Source organism: Lissotriton vulgaris, chromosome 2_1 (genome assembly GCF_964263255.1).
Source record: "Lissotriton vulgaris chromosome 2_1, aLisVul1.2, whole genome shotgun sequence".
Taxonomy (NCBI): domain Eukaryota; kingdom Metazoa; phylum Chordata; class Amphibia; order Caudata; family Salamandridae; genus Lissotriton; species Lissotriton vulgaris.
The window spans coordinates 625,195,811-625,222,928 of record NC_141687.1 but is presented as its reverse complement, the minus strand read 5'-3'; the positions used below and the strand labels follow the sequence as shown (position 1 = coordinate 625,222,928).

General features: G+C 45.8%; 1 protein-coding gene across 4 annotated transcripts in view; it reads right to left on the bottom strand.

Annotated features, from left to right (window-relative positions):
* The window catches only part of MACF1 (microtubule actin crosslinking factor 1), a 1,022,862-nt gene that overhangs the window by 559,287 nt on the left and 436,457 nt on the right, over positions 1-27,118 (bottom strand). For 3 of the 4 annotated variants that reach the window (XM_086955743.1, XM_086955745.1, XM_086955746.1), the window contains 2 exons: positions 14,750-14,885; positions 686-10,789 (listed from right to left, as the gene is read on the bottom strand). In XM_086955743.1, coding sequence (XP_086811869.1) covers positions 686-10,789; positions 14,750-14,885 — 10,240 coding nt within the window. The remainder of the gene's footprint in view (positions 1-685; positions 10,790-14,749; positions 14,886-27,118) is intronic. The other variant, XM_086955747.1, reaches the window with a different exon arrangement.

The following is a 27,118-nucleotide window of genomic DNA, read 5'->3' as shown; positions in this document are numbered from 1 at the left end:
ATGTGGCCAGAAATCAATGCCGCCAAATTTCAGACCTGTACCTGAAACAAAAGGGACTACTGGGAGAGTACCCTAATATGTGATATTTCTAATGCTTCTTGTGGGATGACTTCTCTGTGGAATGCTCCCATTTGCATGACTTACCTGCTGAAAGAAATCTATAGTGGAACAATCTAGTCCTTTGCAGGCCTGACCTTCATTAAGTTTAGTCTCACACTCTTCATGATAGCCCTGGAATGCTTAAGTCTACATTTTTTACTGGGACTGGAGTTGCGTCCGAGTCCAAGACACAATAAGCAGAGTTAATAAGAACCCGTGATTGACATCTGTTTAAGACAAGTGAGATATCCCCAGGAGCCTGACACTTTAGGGGGTAGTATGACCCAATTAAACACATTTAAACATCAAAAGGTAGTGTTCTGGATCCATATCAACGTTCACAGTAAAGTGTCTTATATGGCTCTTTGATGTCATATCAGGAGAATGATCCAAATAAGCTGGAGGCATGCAACACCACCTGCCAAAGTTAGGGAGCAATTACAAACTTTTGGATCCAGACTGGGACAATTCAAACATAACAAATCTTAAAGTAGAAATATCCATCAAAAAAATATACTCTGCACAGTGTCGCATTACAAACCACATTTGACAAGCTCAAGATAAGTACTGCAATCCATCCACTCACCTGAGGAGCACTCTCCGGCTTACAGGTAATTTCTTGGGGTTGTATCTTAGCCAAGCATGCTGCGGCAAAGGTAGAATGCTGATGACATGTTGGGTCATTTTCAGGTCCACAGGAACCCATCTCATCATTAGTAGAAAGTGGTTTCTCAACAGGATCTTTCTGTTTCTGTGAACTATACTGCGAGTCCCAGTAGCCAACAGAGCTTGGCTCTTCCACACTTGAGCTCAATAGCTCTTCAGAAACCATATGTTTTTCATTTTTGTTACATAATACATTTTCAACTACTGGGAGTTGTTTGCCTCTTGTGGATTCATCTGTCTGTTGAGATTGTTTGTCTTTGGAACAGTCCCCTTGCTTTTTAGGTTGTTTACCTAATGACAAATCCTCTAGTTGCTGCAGTGGTTTGTCATCAAAGATTACATCTGGCTGTTGATGTTGAGGTGGTTTGTCTGAGAAGACTTTTTCAACTTGTTGAGATGGTTTGTTCTTGGAAAATAGGTCTGTTTTGTTAGATGGTTTGTTCTTAGACAATTGCACTGGTTGTTGAAGTTGTTTGTCACTGGATGATCCTTGTGGTTCTTCGAGATTTCTTTCTTTGAATGATTTTTGTATTTGTTGAAGGTGCTTGCCCTGGACATATTCTTCTGGTTGCTGTAGTTTCTTGTCCTGAGAAGATTTGCTTGGATGAGGAGGTTGTTTCCCCATGTAAGATTGCAAACACTTTTGGCCATATTTCAATTGTTTTTCTTCCGCACCCTTGACCGGAATTCCTGTCTGTGGAGTGCATTTCATTGACTCGTCAGACATTTTTTCTCGAACTGTTTTCTCAAGTTGCCCGTTTTCTGCTAATGTTTGCTGATAAGGATTGTCTTTTTTAGTGAGCAATTCCCCAAGCTGGTCAGTCTGTTTTCCAATAGAGGTCTCTCCCAATTGTTCTGCTTCTTTCATAATTGAGAATGCCTCCTCCAACTGTTGCCCCATTCTTTGAGTTAATGGTTCCTTTGGTTGCTGGTATTGCTTGTCAAACGGCAATCCTATAACTTGCTGTGTCTGCTTGTCCAAGGAAATATCCATGAATTGCTGAATTTGATTTTCCAGTGAAAATCCTTCATGTTGCCGGCTTTGCTTGTCAAATGAAGAATTCACAAGTAGCTGGGCGTGTCTTTCCACTGTAGAGTTGTCAACCTGTTCAGGTGGTCTGTCCAATAAAAAGGCTTCATTTTGGTGGTCTGGTTGATACAATGAGGATTGTTCAAACTGTTTATTTTGACTTAACACAGAGGTATTGTTTGCTTCCTGGAGCTGATCTTGTGGTGGTAAAGTATGCTCTACAGGGGATGTGCTTGCTGGTTGCTTGGTGGAGAACTGGACTTGGTTAACACTTTCTTGCGCTTTCATTTCCAAAAGGGCTTTGTCAACTTGTTGAGTGTGTTTTTGTGAGTGTACATTCAATAACTGTTCGGGTTGTTTTCCATTGTATGTAACTTGTGACTGCTGTGAGGTAGACAATATATCTGAAAACTGAGATTGTTTTTCAACAGAGGAATCAGGTTTGCTTGTCACAGATTTATTTGTACCTTGGTGTTTAATTTGGCTTGACAACTGCTCTAACTGATGCTGGAACAGATTTTCTAAAGGCAATTCTGTTTTATCAAGAGAAGTCCCTGGTTGTTGGGATTTTCTGGTCTGAGGAAGTTTCCCTAGAGGCAGCCTCTGCTTCTCTGATGTGGATTTCTTTTGTTTGGTTTCTGTTTCTGCGTGGTTATTTCCTGCATGTTGTGGAGATTCTTTTGGAGTTTGCTGAATTGGCTCAACATGTTTTTTCTCTGCTTCTTGGAAATGGTGCTTTGATGAAGAGTTCTCCATTTGTTGATGCTGTTTTACTGTTGTGGCTATTGACTGTTGTTGGTTCAGCTGTTCTGTTGAGTATTTCACTGATGTCTGGGACTGTTTCCCTGTTGAAGGCTTTTCATGTTCCTGTTTTTCTGTTGTAAATGCCTTTTGTTTTGCCAGCTTTTGCACTTTTGGTGATTTATCTGGCTGTTTCTCCGTCGAGGATCTCACTTCCTGTTGGTTTTTTACCCCTGCTGATATTTTTTCTAGTTGCTGGGATGGTTTCCTTTTTGAGGATTTCTCTGGCTCCTTCTCTCTTTTAGTACTTTTATCTGCTGCAAATTTCTCAGAGTGAAGCTCATTAAGTTGTTCTGCTGAATTTTCTTCTAATGGGGGTAGATTAGAAGAATGTTTATCTGGAAATCGAGACTCTTTTTCTGGTGAAATTTCTTCTGGTGGTAGCTGTTTGTCAGTTGATGACTTCAAATGCTTGGCGTCTTTTACAGGAGAAGCTTTATCTGGCTGTTGAAGTTGGTTTTCTTTTGAGGGTGACTTCTGCTGTGGCAGATTACTTTGAGTGTCTTTATCCTGTAGCTGGGACTGCTTTTCTGAAGAGCTTGTATTCAATAGCTCAGGCAATTTTTTCATTAAGGGTTCATCGTTTTCATGGGGCTGTTTTCCTTTGAAAGATGTCTGTAGCTCTTTGAGCTGCTTTTCTGTTGAGGATTTGTCTTTATGCTGGGATTGTTTTATATAGTGTTTACCAGATTGTTGGGGCAGTCCTGTACATTGTTTTTCTGAGTTAAACTCTTTCTGCATGGTTGGCATCTTAGGTGTTTGGGAACAAATTTCTGCAGACATCTTTTCTGATTGAGGTACCCTATTAAGGGTAATTTCTTTTGGCTGTGGTACTGCTTTTCCAAATGTGGATTTCCCTGGAAGACCAAGAACCCGGTCTGTGGGAGTTTTCTCCACGAGAAGAGGAATTTCCTTAGTAGATGAAGACAGACCGATTACACCAGGTAATATTTTTTGCAAAGCTTCCTGTTTCAGTTTCTGTTTCTTTCGCTTTACAGAAGTGCCACTGTGACTAGGATGCTCAGCATTTGAGTCCTCTGGTGTCTCTGTACTGAAGCCATTGTTTTGCGCAGCAAGTTCTTCCTGAATACACTTTTCCAACTGTACGCTTTTGTTAAGTTCTTCTTCATTCACTGTTGTCATCCCATTGTGTGTTGGATGTAATAAAATATCTCCTTTACGCTCATCATTTACTTTTATTTGTCTTTGCACTTGTTCATCTAAATATGAAGCTTTCTGACTACCTGTATGAACTTCAAGGGATTCTTTGGGCGTTGATTGCTTGGTGGAGAACTGGACTTGTTGAACACCTTCTTGTGCTTTAATTTCCAAATGTGCTTTTTCCTCTAGTTGAGTGTGTTTTTGTGAGTGTCCATCCAATAACTGTTTGGGTTGTTTACCATTGTATGTAAGCCTCTGTTTCTCTGATGTGGATTTCTTTTGTTTGGTTTCTGTGTGGTCATTTCCTGCATGTGGTGGAGATTCTTTTGGAGTTTGCTGAATTGGCTCAACATGTTTTTTTTCTGCTTCTTGGAAATGGTGCTTTGAGGAAGATTTCTCCATTTGTTGAGGCTGTTTTACAGTTGAGGCTATTGACTGTTGTTGGTTCAGCTGTTCTGTTGAGTATTTCACTGATGTCTGGGACTGTTTCTTAGGTGAAGGCTTTTCATTTGCCTGTTTTTCTGTTGTTAAAGCCTTTTGTTTGGCAGACGTTTGTACTTTTGGTGATTTATCTGGCTGTTTCTCAATCGAGGATTTTACTTCCTGTTGGTTTTTCTTTTCTGCTGATATTTTTTCTAATTGCTTGGATGGTTTACTTTTTGAGGATTTCACCAGCTCTTTCTCTCTTTTAGTATTTTTATCTGCTGCAAATATCTCAGAATGAAGCTCATTAAGTTGTTCTGCTGAAATTTCTTCTAATGGTGGGGGTAGATTAGAAGAATGCTTATCTGAAAATAAATAAATGTCCAATGGTGATGTTATAATATTCTGTGAGAGATCACTAGCCACTGATGATGGCATATCAGAAAAAGACGGCTTTCTTGCAGACAGCAGCAGCAGCGCATCCTTATCTTTGTCTTCATGAACAGAGACGTTTGGCACGTCTTGGCTCGAAAATAATGTTCCTTTAGTTGATGGCAATGTGTGCCTAGTGTGACTACTGTTCGCAATTTCCATCTGTGGAGGCATAACATTTTCTTCTGAAGTGTGGCCCATTAATAATTGGATTTTGGGTAACTGACATTTATGAGATGACCCATTAGCTAGAGTTTTCACAGAATCAGAAATATCTTGCGACTCATCTATGGAAAAGGTGCTTTTGACAAGTTTGTTTTGTTCGAGATCTATTTTGCTATATTGACTAGAGTTCAGAGTACATGTGCCTCCTGCTCCCATACTCTGCTGCCCCTGTACACCAAGTATTTTTAACTGTGGAATGTGTTCATCTTCTCCTTTAGTCGCCACATAGGAATCAATGCCCTTTCCTTGATCTAAGAAATCAGACTTGATGGATGTCAGTAAATGTTCACTAATTAAATCTGCTGCAACTGCCTGAGTTAGGGAGACCCTTTTCCCACTCACAGGATCAACCATACCACCACTTCGCAGTTGTTTTACAGCAATGACCTTGACCATTTCCTCATCAACTAACCCCTGTTTTAAGGCAGATAACAAAGAAAGCCTTTTGCCAGTGCTTCCTTGAAATATGCCACCTGTATCAGCCTGCGCCTGCAGTAACCTGAGGGCAGGCTTTAAGTCCACCTTCCCAACTTTCACTGCCTCAGCAAGAGGAACAAATTCACAAGAAACTGCATCCTTAACAGCTCCACTGGGAGATATCTCAAAATACCTTTGCCCAGAATCTAGGTCAATTTTGCATTTCTTTACAAATTCTGTATAAGGAAGGATGGTACAAGTCTCTGGATCGATCATGCCTTTCCCGCCATCTGAGGAGCTCACTGCAGCCTGCACTGCCATCTCTGATAACAATCCTCGCTCAGATGCTTGGAAAAGAGTTAGCCGTTGGTCAGAGTCAGGATCCAAGATCACTCCGGTTTGTGACTGGAGCTTCTGAATGGCTGAAAGATGCTGTGCACTGACCAACCCTAAGGACACTGCCTCATCAAGGGAAATTGGTTCTGAGGTATCTGGATAGACATACCGATGTCGACAGATACTCTCCGCTTCCACAAGTTCTGTTGACAAATCTCTGTTGATAAGCCCACATTCCAGGGAGTTTGCCACAGAAAGCCTCACTCCAGAAGGGAGATGAACGATGCCACCCTCTGCTATTTGTCTGATAAGTACACGGAGTGCTGCCTGTCTGCTTAGAAGCCCCTTTTCCACCGACTGTAGAATAGTCAAAGGCTTCTTTGTTTTTGGATCTCGGATGCCATGTGTCTCCATCTGCAATCCTATGAGCTTTTCCAAGACTGCCTTTTCTGTACTTTTACCCTTAAAGGCTTTCTCCAGTTTAATAAGTGCTTTTTCACTGGATGGATCAACTAAGCCCAGATTAGAAGCTAAAGTGACAGAGAGTCGTTTGTTTCTTTTCAGGTCGATTATTCCTCCTGTGACCACCTGGCCCTCTAATATTCTTGTGGCAGTTTCTGTATCCAGAAAGCCTGCACCTGCAGCATCCTTGACTGATAAGACCATGTTGTTGCATGGATCCCAAAAGCCTGAGATCGCTTTATCAGACATGAGGACCTTCTCCATCAGCTTCTCATCCATCACACCTTCCTCAATCACCTCCTCAATAGTGAGGGACTCACCTGTGTGAGAGTCGAAGAAACCCCCAAACATGCTTTGTTTTCCCAGAAGCTTGAGGGCAGTGTGCCCTGCCACCACACCATGTGACAGTGCTTCATTTAGAAGAGTCTGTCCAGGTTCACCAACACCACCTCTGTGCTGGGACTGGGCTGACAGCATCCTTAGATCGGCTTCTTTCCCGTCTGAACTATTACTGAAAAACTTGGAAGATACTTCCACAGAGTTACAAGCATCACTATCAATTAACCTTGTGTTCTCAGATTCTGTAAGGTCGGTGACCAGTTCAGGCAAGATGTTTCCTGCCATAATCAGCCTCAACTGAGTTTCTATTTTTGGAAGGTTCTGACCTCCCTCATCTTCCAGTTTCACTCTGCCCACTTGTGCTTTAGTCTTCATTGCCTTTTCTTGGTCTCGGAATTTCACTTTACTTTCACATTTCACAACCACTTCATCATGTTCCAGGTCTTCCCCCTCATCTATAGTATCCTCTTTCATCTTTCCTATGCTCTCTTGGATTCCTGCCTCCACAATGATTTCTTGATCCCCTCTCTTCACTGTTGCCCCCTGGCCTTTCTTGCTTCCTTTATCTCCAGCCTTCACTCTGCTCTTCTTCCTTTTCACCTTTAATATCTCTTGCTCACCAGCCTTCATTCTGCTTTCTTTCTCTTCCACTTTCACTATGATTTCTTGATCCACTTCCTTCATTAGGCTTTCCTGATATTCTACCTTTGCTTGTACCTTCATTATGCTCCTTTCATCCCCTTCCTTGAGACGAGTTAACTGATCTCCAGTCTTTACTTTACTCCCTTCATCTCCCACCTTCAATCTGCTTTCAAGATTCCCCAAATCTACATTTCTTCCTTGGTCTGCCTTGCTCTCTTTGTCTTCTGCCTTCACTATGCCCACATTCTCTTCTGCCTTAACTCCGATTTCCTGATCTGCTCCATTCAACCCTCTCATTCGGTTACTTTTGCTCTCCTGCTGTGCCACCTTCACTCTGCTTCCCTTTTCGTCCACCTGAGCTTTGCTTCCACTTTCTTCCAGCTTCAGTCTGTTCTCCATTTCTTCTACCTGCACTTTGCTCTCCTGGCCTTCTGCCTTCATTTTTGTCTCCTGATCTTCGGTCTTCACTCTGGTCTGTTTTTCCACGGCTTTCACTTTGCTATAGTCACCTTTGCCCTTCACAATTCTCCCTTGGTCTCCTTTGCTTTCTTTGCCCACAGCCTCCAAACTGCTTTCCTGATTATCGTCCTTTACTTTGCCCTCTCTGCTTCTGGCCTTCATTTTTCTCTCTCTGTCTTGATTGGTCTCATGCTCGTTCGATTTCACTCTGCTCCTATGAAGTTCTGCCTTCAAATTGACTGCCTGATCTTCCACCAATTCTCGGTATCCCAAGTCTTCTTGTTCTAATTTGATCTTCTCACATCCCTGTTTAACTTGTATTAGTTGGTCTTTGGTCTTCACATTGCTCTCTTGTTGACCACTGATTACACAGTCTAAAGACTCCAAACAACTGTTCTCATACTTCACACTGCTCTCCTGGTGTTCAGCCTTTTCGTTAATATGTTCGGACACCTTTGCTTTGCTTTCTTCACCAACAGCCTTTACATCCCTCTCCTGGTCCCCTTTGCTCTCTTGTCCTCGGGCATTCAGAGTGCACTCCTGGTCTCCCTCCTTTATTCTGTTTCCATGTTCTTCATCTTTCACTTCACTCTGCAGTGCTACTACCTTTACTCCATTAGTAATATCTTCCTTGCTTACTTCATTATGCTGGGCTCCCTCCTTTATTTTATTATTACCGGTTCCTTCAACAGCTCTGTTTTCCTGATCTCCCTTCTTTATTCTGCCATTAAGGTCTCGCTTTTTCAGTTGACTCTCCTGCTCTACTGTTTTTACTCTGCTTTCCTGGTCACTCTCTTTTATTCTGGTTTTATGGTCTTGTTTGATCATCTTGCTCTCCTTGCCTCCATCCTTTATTTGTTTTATAAGGTCTCGCTCATGTAATTCTCTCTGCTGGGCTCCCTCATTTAAACTAGTTTCCCGGTACACCGCTTTCATTCTGCTCTCCTGGTTTGCTGTCTTCACTTTAAGTTCCTTGACTCCAGCCTTCATTTTGATCATCTGATCTCCCTGACCCTCCTGATCTTCCACCTTAATTCTGCACTCATGGTCTGCTTTGCTCTCTTGATTACCATCTTTCATTTTCGGATCTTTTTTCCTGACCTTCATTCTGCTTTCCTCACGTTTTAACTTCTCTTTTATCCCCTGATCTTCCTTGCTCACTTGAACTTCCTCCTTCATTCCGCCGTCTTGAGCTTTCCCTTTTACTCTTTCTTCCTCAACTCCAGACTTCACTCTGGTCTTGAAGTCTACTACTGTCACGTCAGAGTCCACAATATTCTGATCTTTGCATTTTTTGGAAGAGTTACTCAACTTTTCAGATAACTCTGAGTCTTTATTGGACAGTCGTGTTACTCCATTCACTCCAATCTCCATTACCTCAGCTTGCACTGCTGATGAACTGCCTTTTGAACATATGGCCTCACTCACTTGAGCATCAGGATCCAAAGAGTTCTCTAATAACTGGTTCACTACATTCTCAGGCTTCATATTAAAGGAATCATCCTGAAGCACAGGATGAGGTTCATCAGCTTCAGTCAAACTTGCAGCTGGTATTCTGGACTGAAGTCGAGAGGGAGCATTCTTAGTGTCCTCAATATTTTCACCTAACCTAATGAGGCTTTTGTCACGCTCATGTTTCAGGGTTTGCTCTGTATATAAGCAACCTGAACCATTAATTTGCATTGGCATCAATATGGGGCTCTTGGCAATGTTTCTTGGCAGTTTTCCCCCATGGTCCTCTTTCAAAAGCAAACCCTGTTCACATTGCTGTGCTGGGTGTGCGGGAGGATGCAGGCTGTCTGGAGACGGACCATGATCTTGCTTCTTGTTATTCAGTTCAGCAAGACAGGACAAATGATCCGTACTAAAGTCTATATGGTCACTCATGGATCCATTCTGGTATGTCTGTGTCAATGCTTGAACAACCTCCTTCAGCTGTTCGTGGCCTAGAAGCACTCTCTGTCCGCTTTGAATGTTGATGTAGCTGTGTCTCCCCAAGTGCTCAATCAGCCATTCAGCATCACCAGCTGGATGCCTCCCACTGGGTTCAGTCCTAGCAACAACTTCAAATCGCTGCACACCAAGGCCAGCAGGATTTACTGTTTGAGAGTCAGCTCTCTTTAAGTTGGGCATCACATCAGGGAAGACCATTGATTCCAATTTTAGGGCAATATCTCTTTCAAGGATTCCAGACTCAACAGCTGTCATCCAAGATATGATCTCTGCGGTTTCTGCTAGGTAAAGACCCGTAACGGAGTGTCGAACATTAAGAATTTTATGAGATAACTCAGCTGATAAGACACCTTGCTGGAGGGCATCCATCACAGCAAGGATCTCGCCTGATTCAGGCCATAAAAGACCATTGAAGGAACCCAGGGACTCCAGCATCATCAGAGCAACTTCAGCTCCCACCAAATTCTTCTGTATGGCTTCATCAAGTGTAAGTCTCTGTCCTGTGACTGGGTCTAGTATGCCCCCACTTTGGAGCTGGTGACTCAAAATTGCACAAGCTAAATCCTGGTCTATGAGGTGATGGCGCAATGCCTCATCCACTGTTAGCCTGTGCCCTCCTCTGGGATCCACAATTCCACCGGCAAATAGCTGGGCCTCCAGAAGTCTTACAGTTACCTGGCGATCGATTAGCCCCTCTTGAACAGCATGGAATATGCTAACCTTCCTTCCAGAGCTCAGGCACACCATCCCTCCTCCCAGCTGTTTGACTGGCAGCAACCTCTGCCCACTTTCCTGGTGTGTGACACACTGTTGTATCAGATCCTTTAGGCTGACTTTTTGTGCTGTGTTTGGGTCTATTAGATTCTTTGACCCTCGCTGTCGGGCTTCCAGTGAAGAGCATAAGCGGGCAGTGATGCGGCCTTGTTGAAAGGCCTCCTCTAAGCTCAAATAGTTACTATGAGAAGGGATCTTGAGCCCTCCAGCTGCCAGATGGTACTCTAAGATGTCCAGTACAACACTCTCCCTAACTCTCTGCTCCTGGATTGCTCTGACAGCTGGCAGCAGCAGCTGGTTCTGGGAACTCAATTCATCAAGCTGTCCGACAGCATCTCTCAGTTCCTGGAGATGTTGGAATGTCCTTTGGTCGATAACCTTCTGGGCAAGGGCTTGCTCCAGTGTAAGCTTCATTTCAGCCTCTGGAATGACCAGGCCAGACACAGCAAGCTGGGCTTCCAAAAGCACCAGTCCTGTATCATGGTCAAGGAGTCCTTTCTGCATGGCCCTGAAGATGGGGAATATCTCCATAGTGCCAAGATCAATTACCCCTGCAACAGTCTGTATTCCCTGTGAAAGCAAACAGAAGGGCACTCAATCAATAACAACAAAGAGACTAATACAATGACAGAACTTCAAATCAAGTGCAGAAAGCCAATCTCAGGCTTACCATTATTGCCCAGTGCATGCAAGAACCAAAGCAAAGACTGCACCAAAGAATTGCAAGTATACCTAAAAATACCCAATCATCAGAATAAAGGGGACAGAAAATGCATAAAAATATTTCCAACTAAGCAAAGAATCAGCCACACCACTTGGCCAGCATGAGACACAGTGTAATGCTTTCGCTGGAGCACATGTGATCACCGACACCCACAACACAAAATGCAAAGCAGCAAGCAGCAGCTGAGACAGCAAACACAGAGGACAAATCTACTGACAATGCCAATAGACGGCAACACTCGCTAGTCCATGAAACAGCGAGAAGCTGTTTGCAGGAGTCCTGCAAATCTATCGCCAAGTCAAGGCCACATAACAAACGATTACCGGAGCGCAAAAAAGAGTTAGCGTCTTTACGTTTCAATGTAACAAATTCAGAAACTTAAAAAAAGCATGCTAGCTCAATAACCTATCCTAACACTTTCTCAGTGTCCAGTGTCACAACCGATCTTAAATACAGGCCTTTTACAACAGTGTCACATCATATCCTAATTACAGGGCATTGATAGCTGAAAAATTTAGCCTTATTGCAGGACATTCTTGTTGGTGACACACACCCTAACTGAAGAGACTTTCTTTGTAGGTTACATAATCTTCCATAACCACAAGCATTTTCCTTGAAAATCACAAGCTTTCTCCAAGACCCATGAGGTACAAAACCTGCAGCAATTTCATATCTGTGTCGCCACATATCTTAAATGCAGGATTTTTCAGTCAGTGTCACAACAATTCAGAGTTGAACCCGGATGTAGAGTTAGAGCTTCCTCAATTACCATGCTTTGGGTAGGTAACCATAGTGGCTGACACCATAAACCCTCTGGGTCATGTAGTAGATTCTGAAGATGGAAAACCAAACCTCTTTTTTAGGTATAGGGCCTTCCCTTTGGTGTCGAAAGTTAAGCTTACGGCTGGACCTGCCAACTAGCATCACCCCCTCTCTTAACTGCAGAACATACCTTTGGATCACAATCTAGGCATTTCTTGTGGATGTGACACCCTATCCTGACTGTTGGCTGTCACAACATATCCTAACTGCAGGAATGCCTTAGGAAATAACTCAGCCTTAATGTGAAGGCTTCAAAACAAAAGTCAAGCAATACATCTCAAGTGAGGTGTTTTCCTGTCCATTTCACTGCCTATTCTACCTGCAGAGTTCTTCAGTACATATGACTGTTTATATTGGCTACAAATCCTGTGGGAAGTGTTGCAATATTAACTACTTGTCAAGCCTTCTCATGGGTGCCAAGCCACTCATTTTTACAAAGCCTACGACATGAATGGTCTGGTATAGACAACAGTGCACACTGAGACAGGAAAAATATCTCTAGGGGCCAGTTATCGATGTCTCAATCAGCTGAAATAATCACAAACAAAACCTGGCTCTGAGCTGCAGAAAAAGTAAGGAAAGTAGCCAGCATAAAATGTGATCCGATGCCTGAACTCTTTATGAGGTTAGTGTGAGCATGCGCCACCGAAAAACATTCATGTACCAAACAAAAAGGGGCAAAAGGACACATTGAACAGAGGGATACAGACAATCTAACCTACTCCACCCACAGGAGGGAAGGAAAAGCTTACATAAAAGAAAACATCAAAGGCTTCTACTTACCAATCAGGAGGTGCTGCCTGCTGCACTTAGAGACAACAGAGCCCGTAGGAGCAGCTCGCTGAACGACACACACAGTGTAAGCTTGGTGTTAGCATCCAGCATGCGACTTTTTCTTTGCACAGATACCCACACGCTTCCTGCTGGTCCCTTTAGGTCTTTGGGGCACAAAGCCCATCAAATGTAAACTCGGATGGGTTAGTTCCACTCGCAAGCAAAGATGTCAGTTAATGTGTTTGAGACAACAGGACTTTGTCGAACCCCACACACCATGCTCAGTGAAGCTACTAGTTTTGGTCATGTTATTTTTACACTTTTAATACACTTTTGCTTGTTTGTAGCGGTGGTTAAACACTTGACACATGAGCCTTTTGCACAATGAGGTATCAGCTTATATTATGAGCAGGGATGCTAATGAACATCTCCAAGGAGCTCAAACTAAGTCAGACATGAACTCAAGGCAGGAATTTAGGTTACTTACCTTTGATAATAGATTTAACACAGATTTATCTACAGAAATACCCCAGTCAGCAGTGAACTAAATGGGCATTGTGATGTGCCTAAGTAACTTCACCTTAATACCCTGCCCCCCAGAAGCCATGAGGAGACAACTGAGCTAGGGGGAGAATCAAATTTGGAAAATGCATTACAAAAAGAAACACTCCTAAGTACAAATGGTGGTTTATGATGAATCTATGGAAAGATAGAAAATTCTTCAGAAAAACATTACCGAAGGTACGTTACTTGTTCCTCTAATGGACACTTCTTCCCACAGAGTGCCCATCAACAAAAAGACTCCCTCGAGAGAAAGTACCATTAAAGGTGGGTCTGAGAGCACATAAAGAAAGGAGGAGGCCTGTGAAAAACAATGCTGCACTGCCAAACTAAAATAAGATGCATTCCAATACTAACTAGCCGACAAGCAACTACTTAGTAAATTAATGGTCAGATTCCGGGGGACAGCCGTGCAAATATGTGAAATCTCACTACTTTAATCTGTGTAGAAATGCAGTCACTTCTCCAAGCAGAATGTGCTCTGTCCCTTCAAGGGGATCCATCTTGGCAATCTAAGAATGAAACCGAGTACAAGCTGCATTCCTCAATCATAGGAGTCAATTCCTAACATCAGTATTCTACACTTTATGAGTTGATAAGAATCAGAGAAAAACAGTTAGGAATAAACCTAACACCTTGACAGATTACAACCAGAATAGTTATGGTGCCACCTGGAGCCAAATTTTGAGATAATGGTTTGTGGATCCAACGTGATGCCTAGGATATTTCTGTACATGGGGAAGCTATGTTAAAAAGTATCATCAGATTTATCCACACAGAGAAAATCTTGCTCGTTTGGAGTTACTGGAATGCCCACTTTGGAGTTTACCTATGGGTTCGAACACAGCCATCATGGGAAGAAAAGCCTTCACAACAACCTGATGGCTCTCAGCTGCCTTCAGGTGGAGAAGGACCCTCATTCCCTGACAGCAATAGGGTAAGGTTTACTCTCCATTCCAACAAAGAACAAAAGGCAAATATACAGCTTGAACAACCTCAAATGGGGAGCCTAGGACAACTAGGTAAGAAAGGTACCTCCTAGTTGATACTTCAATGTGCAAAATGCAAATGAACATAAACTGATGAATACAAAACAAATGTGCACACAAAACCACAATGACATTTAGCACAGATAATTCACGGCCCACCTATTGTGGTCTACCCACAATGTCGAGCGTGAGATGAAAATACAATATTTGCCCTGTGTGTCTGGGATTAACTTGAATGTCACATGATAGGGAGATTCATATTAAGCAGCAAGGTGAGGAAATCTTTACAGGGCCTTAGTAGTAAAATCAGAAAAATAAGTGGGTGAGCGGTTGGAGTCACTTTATTGGAGAAAAGGACAATAGGTGGGGATTTATCAGCAATATGGGACACAGGAAAGGGCCAGGATAATGGGCAATGGTCATTGAATGGGGCACAAAGGCAAAAATTAAGTCATAGTGGGAAAAGCCTGCATGGAGCACACAGACAGGAATCGGTCATGGGGTATTTCCTACTTGCATGGGAAACAGCTATAACAAGGAAAAGTGACAGCATGGAGCACAGTGAAGTATGGGGTGAAATTTACACAAGAGACAATGTGTCCATAAGCATCTTGCCTTAGAGAGTAGCACAGGTGGCAATTGGATAGGAAAACTCTTTACCTTCTGCTCAGCCTCCTTAACCAGCTGTCCTTGGAGCTGCTGGAGTTGCACAGCGGAATCACTACGCAGCTGATTATATGTCTCCTCAAGAGAGGTCAACTGTGACTGGAAGTCTTCCTTCTCCTGAACCGAGAGCCTGTTGAAAAAGTCCAGTTTAGCACAGCTTTGCAGGCCAATCACCACCTCTCAAAATCTGCTCATAAAAAAAGATAATACCCCTACCCCACACTTTATAAAACTGAGAAATAGAGCGATAGAAACAAGCGTAAAATCATCAATTGCTATTCTACATTTTGTTGCTAAGGTGTGGTGGTGCTAGTTTAGGGCTCTTTTCAATATAGAATACTAATCTGCTATTAGATATATTCTTTCAAAACCATCAAAACGTGGGGCTTCTATTGCTAGTCTCGAAATTTCTTTCACAAAGTCCACTCAGATAGTTATTGATGTCCTTCTTTTTACATGTAGTAACAAGCATTGGCATAGCCAATAGGTCTCGTCTTTGGGACCTTATAAGTGTTTAGCCATGCAACAGTTGATGTTGTTGCACCAAGGATATTGTGCTGCATAGCTAAATACTTATAAGGTCCCAAAGGCGAGACCTATTGGCTAATCCAATGCTTGTTTCTTATACACAGGTGTGCCCTGAGTCAACAACAAGATTTACAACTGTGTTAAATATAAATTCAGGACATGCACAATCCACCACAAGACTTGTCTTGCATCAAGCCTAAAACAAAAGTAGGAGGCATTAGAGTTGGTCCACGAGATGAAAGAAAACCTCTGCAATAAGTGTTCTCCAATGTGACTCTTACTTCACTTTATAAGTGTGTGTGCGTGTGTGACTGTGTGTGAGAAATTGTGCGTGTGTGTGAGAAATTGTATGTGTGTGTGTGTGTGTGTGTGTGAGAGAGAAAGTGTGTGTGTGAAAAAGTGTGTGGGTCAGTGTGAAAAAGTGAGTGTGTGTGAGAAAGTGTGTGAGAGTGGGAGAAAGTGTGTGTGAGAGTGTGAAAAAGTGTGTGTGTGAGAGTGTGAAAAAGTGTGTGTGAGTGTGAAAAAGTGTGTGTGTGTGAGAGTGAAAAAGTGGGTGTGTGAGAGAGTGTGAAAAAGTATGCTTGCGAAAAAGTGAGCGGGCGAGAAAGTGTGCGTGTGTGAGAAAGTGTGTGTGTGAAAGAAAGTGTGCGTGAGAATGCATGCAAAAGAGTGCATGTGAGAGTGCATGCGAGAGAGTGCGAGCGAGAGAGTGCGTGCAAGAGTGCGTGCAAGAGTGCGTGCAAGAGACTGCGTGCGAGAGAGTGCGTGCGAGAGAGTGCGTGCGAGAGAGTGCGTGCGAGAGAGTGCGTGCGAGAGAGTGCGTGCGAGAGAGTGCGTACGTAAGAGTGCGTGTGCGAGTGCGTGTGCGAGTGCGTGTGAGAGAGTGCGAGTGAGAGTGCGTGCAAGAGAGACAGTGTGTGAGAGTGAGACAGCGTGTGTGAGAGAGAGAGAGAGAGACAGCGTGTGTGAGAGAGAGACAGAATGTGAGAGAGAGAGAGAGAGACAGCATGTGAGAGAGAGACAGAGCATGAGAGAGACAGAGCATGAGAGACAGAGCATGAGAGAGAGACAGAGTGTGAGAGAGACAGTGTGTGTGTGAGAGTGTGTGAGAGAGTGTGTGATAGTGTGTGATAGTGTGAGTGTGTGAGTAAGGGTGTGAGAGTGCCCCAAATATCATGTTTCAATATAGGACACTTGTAATGCAGCCATTGGTCCAATAATATACATTCTAGATTATACAGGAAGAAAAGAACATTTTAGGTTTACAATGGATAAAAAGTGAAAGCATGCGAGCTTCAATGGAAGAAGATACATTCAGTTCCAGGAAACCTCAGAAGGCTGCTTTCCACTGGAACCAGACCTGTACCAGTGCAAAGAATCGCGCTCCAAGCCTATCCCTTACAGAGTTGAGTAACAAGGTGCAATGAAGGAAACATTCAAGGCTAGCTGGTGTCCATACGTAACTGGAGGGGCATGCTTTAAAAATACACATTTCTCTTTTGTGTTTGTCTTCAAATCGTCGAATCAAGTTAATTGTAATTGCTATTGCCAGATTGCAATACAACAATATTCCACACACAGTGCGTTGCGTGGAGTCGTACTTTTCTCACGGTAGGCCCAGTTGGTATTTATACCTCAACAATAGGCAATTTTGAATTTATTTTGATCTGAAGGTTAGTGGGTTTCAACTAAATCAATTAATGACATTGGCACGCTTAACTTTTTGTACATCGGTTTGGCATTTCTCTGGCGCTATGGAGCAGTGTAAGAATGTCTTCTTTAGACCCGCTCCGAATAGCGATCCTCGTTCACGGGCCCGTGAGCGGGACACAATAGCTCTATTTGTTTCCTTTGCACATACTGTGCATCTGAACGCGGAAGACGTGCACCCTTTATGGCAGCGCAACGACAGTGGGATGGATTTTCGCAGGCTCCAATGAAGGACAGTAAAAGACGTTGAATCGTCCCGTCGGAAATTAATGCTCAGTGTTATAGGCCTTCACACCCTGGGAGTCGTAAAAATAAATTAGTTGTATATTGTTGGGCAGCAGTTAATATTCTCCTGGTGAGGGCGCGTGAGCGGAATGCTCTTCCTATGATGCGCCCGTCATCCGCGGATTGTAAATGTGGACCGGCCCCTTGAAGAGGGATCACGCGTGCCATATTATAATCATTTTAACTGACTGTATGTGTTGTGAATGCACTCCGAGGCGCAGACCGCAAGCTTGAGGCCAGCAAAAGCCTTTGGTAGCACTTTCAAAAGCCACTCACTAAATTTCTCGCAGAGCAACGCATGTACCGGCTCAGCGAGTCCTAAAAACAGACAGGGCCCTGCCCTCAACATATAAATATTTTTGAAGCCTTGTTAACATTTTAATCATGGGTAGCACGTTTTGGCCTTGAGATTAATTTTACTACCCATCATCAGGCATTAGGGACTTCATGTTAATGAGCACAGAACTTTTTTAAGACAACTCATACATGCTCCTAAAAATGTTAGACCTATGATGATATTATACGGCATTGAAAAGACTTTTGTACTGTCACAATACATACATTAGACTTAGTGGTACACTTCGTGGTATCATACAAGTGCTGTTTGTACATTTTTTGTTTCAAATATTTGTTTTCTGTCACAAGTGCTTTTAACTATCTAATGACACTTCTTGACATCTGAATGAACACGTTACTTACCTTCAGTAACACTCATTTGCAATGAATACTCTAAATGGCTGTATATACTTTCCCTTTTCAATTCCACCAGGTGAAAGACTGACTCAGAAACATTTCTTAGCACGCATAACCACACAGCAGTAGTTGGAGTCATTGGACTTTTTGGCAGCTTTGCAACGTCTCCAGAAGTGACAGGTCAGAGCTGCATATAGGTGCCATACCTACACACTGATTTCAGCTTTCGTTTGAAAATTTTCTGGACCTTCAGACACTGCTCAACCATGACAGATTGAAAACATGACAGTGTGTAAAGAACCATAAGTGTCCATGCCACAAAACGGCTAGGTATCGAAGGAGGCAGCAAGTAGTTAGAAATCATTAGAAAGAGTGTTACAGATTTTTTCAATAGAATCAAAAGGTGGAGAGTCTGAGGTGTGGGTAACACAAGGTAGCCCTGAAAGATCAAACAGATGAAATTACCCTCCCTGCATCAAGACAGTAATGAATGCTGAACGTGTGGATGAATGCCACTGTGGAAGCCTGGCATGTACAGCATCGGAACACCACTTGACATGCAATAGTGGATCCAGTGGAATGGGCTGAAAGGCACACTGTAGCAGGGTAAACAAATTTTTAGGAACAGACCTTTCATCTTGACAAGGTTAGTTTCTGAAATGCCCTTCCATTTCTAGCATCTGGAAATTTAATAAAAATCTGGTTATTCACCCAGTAATCCTTAGCCCAACTCATGTAAAAACGAAGCACCTTCTTGGGATTCAAGCAATGAAGCCTCTGTTCCTAAAAGAGGGGTGTGGTGGAGAGAAGAAAATCAGGCAGCATGATGGACTGTACCACATTAGTGAGTAATACTACTTTTGATGTGAAAGAAGCCATACTTTGAAACATAAATTTGTGAGGGGAAAAGGTGGTATAAGGTCACTCTACTGGCCACACCTGTAGCTCGGACACCATAGGCTTTAGTAATATCAAAGAGAAAACCAGTCTTATTGGTCAGCAACTTTAGGGAATACGTGTGCATAGGCTCAGATGGCACACACATCAAGGATGCTAGCACCAAATTTAAGTTCCACTGTGGCATGATAAAAGGGCATAGGGGAAACCTATATGCAGCCCTTTCTAAAACTATATAACAATTGTTCATTTTAAACAATTATGGTTGGCCAGGCAAACATATAAAGGCAGAAAGGGATGACAAAAAACCTTTAACATTACCCACTGCAAAGTCTTGTCTGGCCAGTGACAAAACAAACATCAGCTAATGGTAACCCTGGACAAAAAACCTGCAGTCACTAAAACAAAACTACATGATTGCCTCACGGAAATGGCTCAATGGATGAATGAGCACTGTCAAAAACTGAACACAGGGAAATCTGAGATCCTACTCTTTGGGGGTGCCAAATTAGCCTGGGATGCCACATGGTGGCTACACACACTCTGCACTGCTCCAACTTCAAAACACTGCGCATAAAACCTGGGCATCATCATTGATGACACTCTATCCATGAAGGACAATGTAAGAGCTCTGTGCAGCAAAGGCTTTGCCATCCTAAAACTCCTGGCCAGGCTTTTCCCCTCGATACCGCTAGATCGTAGAAGATCTGTCACACAAGCCTTGCTAGTTATTCAGATGGACTACGGTAATGCACTATTCGTAGGCATGAACGAACTCCTTCTGATGCGACTGCAAGTGCTTCAGAACGCTGCTGCCAAGCTTGTCTGCAATAAAGACTGACTTGGCTCGGCCTCTGCGAGCATGAAGCAGCTGCACTGGCTACCTACAAGACAAAGAGCTATTTTCAAATTGCTCAGCCACGCACAGAAGGCCCTGTACCGAAATGGCCCCTTCATACTCCAGGAGAAAATTGAGCTCTATGTCCCCACCAGGAGCCTTCGGTCACTCGCCCTGGCAAAAACCAAACGCATCAGGAAAACGAGAACAGGTGGACGATCATTCTCCTATCTAGCAACCAAAAAATCAAACAAACTACCCTTGGACCTTCGGCTCACCTCCAACTACTTAATATTCCGGAAAAAATTAAAGACTCACTTGTTCCCCAAGTATTAAGTCCTAATTATTACACAGCTGAATCTGGATACTTGCTACCAGCCCCTTGATATCCCTCGGGATGAGTGTTGCGCTTAAGAAATACAAATACAAATACAGATAGTTTGGCCTAAAAAGGATCAGCTTGAAAGACCTCATACCAGTCCGCAAACAACTTCCTTGTACCATGTTGCTTTATGCTGGTCATTGGTGTAAAGTCATCAGGATAATATCCACTTTTTCAGAAGGAAAATCAATCCGTTCAGTCGGTTCAGCTCAAACTCCATGAAGTCGGGTAGGTACTGGAGGTCCGGGTGCAGAACACTACACCACTGAGTATCCTCCCCAAAGAGGTAGAATGGTGGAAAAATTATCAAACTCCAAAGGTCAGAGTTCAACACCCTCCTGACCTAACCTGGGGCTAAAGGAATGATCTAAGCACAGTTCGTCCTGAACTTCTTCAGAACTCTGGGCAGAAGTGACTGTAAGGAAAAGGCATACAGGGGACTGTAATCCCACTGTATGTAGAATGCACTTCTAGGAAGCCTTTAAGCCTCCAGTGTGCAGTAGTCACAACAGTACCCATTTGCAGCAGTCACAACACTACCCATTTGCAGCAGTCACAACACTACCCATTTGCAGCAGTGGCAAATAGATCTACCCAAGGCATGTCCCACAGGGCAGAGGGCTCCAGGTGCAATCTCCATTTGTGGTCTAGCAGGTGACATCTGCGGAGCTCATCCAGTCTGGCATTTAGTAAGCCTGTCAAATGAATGAAAGTCAGATATATCGCTTGGAGGTCAACACCAGGATGCAAAGAAGCCTCAGTACTGTCCATGGTGGAAAAGAAGAGGGCGCCCGAAACATAACCTGAATATCTTGGACTCGCAGAGGGGGTTGAAAGGCCTTGAAAGCCACAATGGCCAGGATGGACTTTATGAGGAGAATCCTCTGTGTTGCTTGCAGATATAATTTCTGTTTGTTGATTGACAATTCAATGGAGGACAGCAGAGAGATGAATATCTTCAGGATGCATGCGACTGACTGCCGGGTGCTCACTTTCAACAGTCAGTCCTTAAGGAGCGGGAATCTGTGTATCCACAACCTGCAAAGGTGAGCTATGACCACTCCCTTCTTCTATATAAACAACCAGGGGGCCAACGTGAGGTAGCAGGGTAGGACCGCAAACTGAAAGTGTTCCAACTTCACCACAAACCAATGGAAGCATCTGTGGGACTGACGGATGGATACATGAGGGCATACGTCCTGCAAGTCCAGGGATACTTTCCAGTCTCTAGGACTTAAGGCAAGAGTCCACATATTAATATTGTTCTAGTGAAGTAAGGTGTTCAAGAACTGAAAATCTCACTACTTGAACTTGGTCTACTGAAGCACAAGTTACTACTTGTGTAACGATATATCTGTAAGAGACATTAGTTAGTGATAGATTCCTTACCTTAGAATATCCCCAGGCGTCAGACTGGATCCGGAAAGTTTTGCGTAGCAGTACCCTTGTGCGTCGGCAGGCGTCGTCTGCGGCTCCGCGTCCGTCGTAGGCGTCGTGGGCGCCGTGATGACGTCGTCGGAGTACTTAGACGCCGCCTCCGCGTGCTGACGTCAGTTCTTAGCCACAGCTTTTCCGCGCCAGAAACGCAGAGCCATGACAAAAACCGACACTGGTGCCAAGAAACTAGGGCCCTGAAAGGGGATGACCTTAACCCTAGATATCGGTTCGCAGAACGGGGAGGATGGGTGGGTCGGTAAGGAATCTATCACTAACTAATGTCTCTTACAGATATATCGTTACACAAGTAGTAACTTGTGCATCTGAAAGAGACACGTTAGTGATAGATTCCTTACCTTAGAATAGATACCCCAGCAATACCATCCCCGTGGTGGTGGGTCTGCGAACCAATATTTACACCAGAAAGTCCTGGAGAACGGAGCGGCCAAAGTAGCCGTCCCTTCGGACTTGACTGTCCAGGCAGTAGTGCCTAGCAAACGTGTGCAACGAGGCCCACGTAGCTGCCTGGCAAATGTCCTGCAAGGGCACATCTCGGCCCAAGGCAGTTGTAGTGGCCGTGGCTCGAGTGGAATGAGCCCGCAGCCCAACAGGTGGTTCCTTCTTAGCCAAGGAGTAACACGCCTGAATGCACATGATAATCCACCGAGAGAAGGTCCTGGACGACAGTTTGCGGCGAGTGGCTGGCGGCACGTGTGGGGACGCCCCTTCCTTGGCCACGAAAGGAGCGAAAGGCACCCACTTGCTGGCGCGGGGCCGAGAGGCCCTAGGACTTGGCCGTAGCCCTGGAGTCCTTAAAGCGCTCAAGCGCGTGGTCTGCCTTGTCGCCAAAGAGGCGACGGCCATCGAACGGCATGTCCATGAGTGTATTCTGGACGTCTGCCGAGAAGTTGGCGGATCTCAGCCAGACGTGGCGTCGTATCGCCACCGTCGTAGCCATCGCTCTGCCCAGCGAGTCAGTAGTATCCAGTCCGCACCTGATTAAATACTTCGCTGCGTCCCGGCCCTCCACTAGGGCTTGGCCGAGTTTGGCCCGTACCTCCAACGGACACTCTGGCAGCACTTCCGCCACCGTATCCCATATAGAATGGGTGTAACGGCCCAAGAGGCATGCGGTGTTGGAAGACCGCAGTCCCAAGCTAAGGGACGAGAACACCTTCTTGTCATAGGCCTCGTACCTCTTGGATTCCCGATCGGGGGGAGCCGTCGGGAAGGCAGTCTGGGAGTTAGAGGCCTGGATAACCAGACTCTCGGGGTGAGGTGGGTGGACAGGAAACATGGGTCGCCCGGGGCCGGGCGGTGGCATCTGGCCACGTTCCTATCTACAGGCGAACCTGTAGCGGGCCTGGACCAAGTGCCCAAAAGAACGTCCGTCAAGGCCTCATTAAACGGCAGCAGAGGCTCCATGGAGCATGACTGCGGCTTAAGGACCTCAGTGAGGAGGTTAGTCCTCACGGCCGTGACGGGGAGCTCAAGGCCCAAGGCCTTAGCAGCCCTCATCAACACCACACCATATGTCGCGCCCTCCTCCGAAGCCACGGTAGGAGGAGAGACAAATCCAGTGTCTGGAGAGGTGTCCAGGCCACTGGCCTCCCCAAGGTCTCCTGTCCAGTCCATGTTAGACTGACATTCCCTTGTCAGAGGGTCCTCAGACCCCTCCCAATACTCCTCTTCCCCCATCTCCTGAGACTCAGGGTCATAAGCGAATGAGGACGGTTCATAGAGATGAAAATCTCCGAACGGCGTCGAGATCGGCGCCGATAGGCGTCGTCCCGACGTCGGAACCGATTGAGAGGAGGCATCGGGGACGGCGCCGGCCGAGGCCGACGCCGGAGGGGACACCACACGGACCGACGCCGGGGGGGTCGTAACGTCCACCGGTGACGATCCATCGCCCGACGAGGGCCCTGCGGCACCGGGCCCGAAGGCACCGACCACGCCGGGGCTGCTGTACCCTGCGGCGCCGAGCCCGAGGGCAGCGGCGGCGTCGGGATCGTGGAGCCCTGCGGCGCCGGGCCCGAAGGCGCCGGCGGCGTCGAGGCCGAAGCACCCGACGGCGTCGGGGTCGTAGCCCCCGACCCACTAGGGCCCCCAGACGGGTTCACTGGGCCCGAATGCGCCGCGGAACCCGTCGGAGGAGAAAGGGACCTCATGACCATGAGGAAGCGCTCGATCTCCTCCGGCGTCTCGTTCAGCCCAGGGACCGGGGGGTATGGGGCCGAACGCGGCGCCCGCGACTCACGAGGAGCCGCGTGGGCGGTGTCACCCGAACCCCCGGCCGCGTCGTGCGAGCGTCGGGGGGAGTCAGAAGAGCGATGATGTCTCTTCGACTTCTTATGCTTCTTACCTGACGACTTGGACCCGGAGGAGTGGCGCCAACTCCCGGAGCTGTGACAGCTCCGTCCCCGCGACCTGTCCCTCGACCTCCCGTGGGACCGGGACCTCACACGGCGCAGGGCCGACTGGCGGATCTCGAGTCGCCTGCAGGACCGCTCCCGCCTGGCCTTCCTCGAGAGGGCCCGACAGTCGGAGCAGGCCTCGTCGTCATGGTCGACGCCCAAACACATCAGGCACAAGCGGTGGGGATCCGTGACCGACATGGTACGGTCGCACTCGTCGCAATGCTTGAAGCCGGGCATCCCTAACGGCACCGTCGGAGTCGTAAAGACTTCAAAATGGATCAAAAAGATCAAAAAGTTTAGTCAAAAAGTGACTAGGGAACTGCTCTTTCCAGATCTGCGCTGGCTGGCGCGGAAAAAAGAAGAACTGACGTCAGCACGCGGAGGCGGCGTCTAAGTACTCCGACGACGTCATCACGGCGCCCACGACGCCTACGACGGACGCGGAGCCGCAGACGACGCCTGCCGACGCGCAAGGGTACTGCTACGCAAAACTTTCCGGATCCAGTCTGACACCTGGGGATATTTTAAGGTAAGGAATCTATCACTAACGTGTCTCTTTCAGATGAAAGTTGTTTAAGAACCGAAGATCTCATATAAGCCTGTGCTTTTTTGGGGCACTAAAAAGTACTGGGAGTACCACCATCTGCCTTTCCTATGCAACTGCAACTCTCTCAATGGCATGTTTGCCAAACAGTGACCAAACTTCTTGAGCAACAATGGAGGCATGGTCTGCTGAAGCATGAACCAAAACGGTAGGGACAGTACGGGGAGTTGACACAAAAGGGAGAGAATGACCAAGCTGAACGGCCTGCAGCACCCACAGGTCCACAGTACCTCCAGGCCAGCTGGGCAGAAAAAAAATGCCCCCTACCAGCTGGTCATATGCATGGGAGGGGGAATCAGAACAGCCGAGGATGAGGATTCTTGTCTATGCTGCTGAAAGTGCATGTTCTCACAGGTGGTGAAAAGATTAGACATGGGGTCTCCCCACTGCGGGAAAATGCCCATGCAGACTTTGGGTGTTCTAGGCATTCATGATCCACAAGGCGACAGTGACTACATTTGTTTGCCCTGGTATTTAGAGAGCCGTCAGGTGGTTTAAGACCAGAGAAATGCCCTGGTGAGTTTGCCACTTTCAAGGGCACAGAGCTTCGTGACACAGAACCGAAGACTCAACTTCACCCTGCTTGTTGCAGTACCAGATAGGGGGACTGTTGTCTGTGAGAAACTTTACTGGTATCCCCCTGAAGGATTGTAGAGAGTCATTTACCCACAGCTCCAGCAAATTCATGTGAAGGTGGTTTTCCTTTGAAGACCAGAGTCCTCTGATCTCAATTTCTCCCAACTGGCCGTTCCAGCCCAGTATTGATGCATCGTAGACCACTGTCGGATCAGGGGTGGGGTAAGGATAGGAGTCTGCAACTGGCCCAATTGCGGTATAGCAGCCATCACCACTACAGAGCATTTGCGGTTTAATGCGAAAGTACGAGTTACTTACTTTCAGTAACAATGTATCTGGTAGAGACTATTCTAGCCGCAAATTCCTTCATGTAGAATTACTCCCAGGCGTGAGACTGGATCCGTAAACTTTTTTTGCCACAGCATCCCTGAACGCCGGGGGCGGGGCGACATCACGCGACTCGGCCCAGGCGTCGTCCGCGCATGTGACGTCAGCGAGGTCACATAAGACCTGCCCCGGGCCAGGTCACTGGGAGTTGGTCGAGTTTCAGTGTGGGTTTAATGTGCTTACCAAACTTCTCAATCTTCAGTGTAGCCATTATGGTGCTGTGGGGTTCGTAATGACAACCTCACAGCACCATATACTCTTAATGACGGCACTGCACTTACAGTGCCCAGGAATGGACCTGGGTACTGCAGGGGTACAAGGCTCATGCACCTGTACCCTCACCACTGGCATATGGCATCCAGCTAGAGGGGTGGCTAATGTATGCCAGGGCAGTGTTCTGTGGGCATGGCACACAGGGATGTGTGCCATGTCGTCTCTTTGTTTTGTTCTGCACCAAGACACGCAGCTGTGTGTGAAGGCACAGGGCCTCTAAGGGCAGCACAGTAACTGCTGTGGCCCTTAGGGCCTTCTCTGGTCACAATGCCCTGGGTGCCTAGGGTGCCATTTACCAGGGGCTGACATGTGGCTAGAGATGCCAATTGGGTTTAGGCTTCAATACGGTTGGATCCCAGGGCACACAGTCAAAACACATCAGCAATTCAGCAAAAAGTGGAGGCATACCATGCAAGAAAGAGTGCACTTTCTCACAACCATGCATTCAGATGAGTCCTTACTGGCTGGGGAGCTCATCTTCAACAACACACAGTGCAAGTACTGTGGAGTCGCCAGCAAAAGATGCTCCACATCAATCACTTATAGCTCATGGCAATCTTTTAGCTCTCAAAGCCTTTCAAGATCACCTATCTGGCAAAGTTGTGTTAGTCCGAACCAGCAACATGACAACGATGTAGTACATACAAAAACAGGGGGGTGGGCACTCTCTCCAACTGTCCCATTTAGCCCAGGACATCTGGAAATGGGATATTCACCACAACATTTATCTCCTAGCGGAACACCTCCCAGGAGTCAACAATCAGATTGCGGTCCTCCTCAGCAGGCAAAGGTATCAAATACACGAGGGGGAACTTCACCCTCAGGTTCTCCACCCATACTCCCGAGCTTGGAGCGTCCATCACATAGACCTGTTCGCAACACCCGAAAATGCAAAAAGGCCAAGGTTTTGCCTCCAGGTATCCACACCCTTTGTCCAAAGGCACTGCTCTATGGATGAACTGGTCAGGGATATTTGCTTACACTTTTCTGCCTCTCCCACTCATTCCATCAGTGTTTCGGAAACTCAGGCAAACATCACTCACGCTATTACTAGTAGCTTCGACATGGGCATGCCAAATCCTGGTTCACAACCCTGTTGGAACTCTCTCTGTTACTACATCAAAAATTACATTTGACTCCCAGTCTCCTCACACGGAGCAATGGAGAAATCAAACACCCAGATCCCAATCAGCTGAACCTTGCGATCTGTCTCCTGAAGTCATAGAGTTTGGTTATCTCAGCCTTCCACCTGATTGTATGAACATTATTAGAGAGGCCATAAACAAGGGCCTGCTACGCAGCCAAATGGAAGCGTTTTGTCATCTATTGCAAT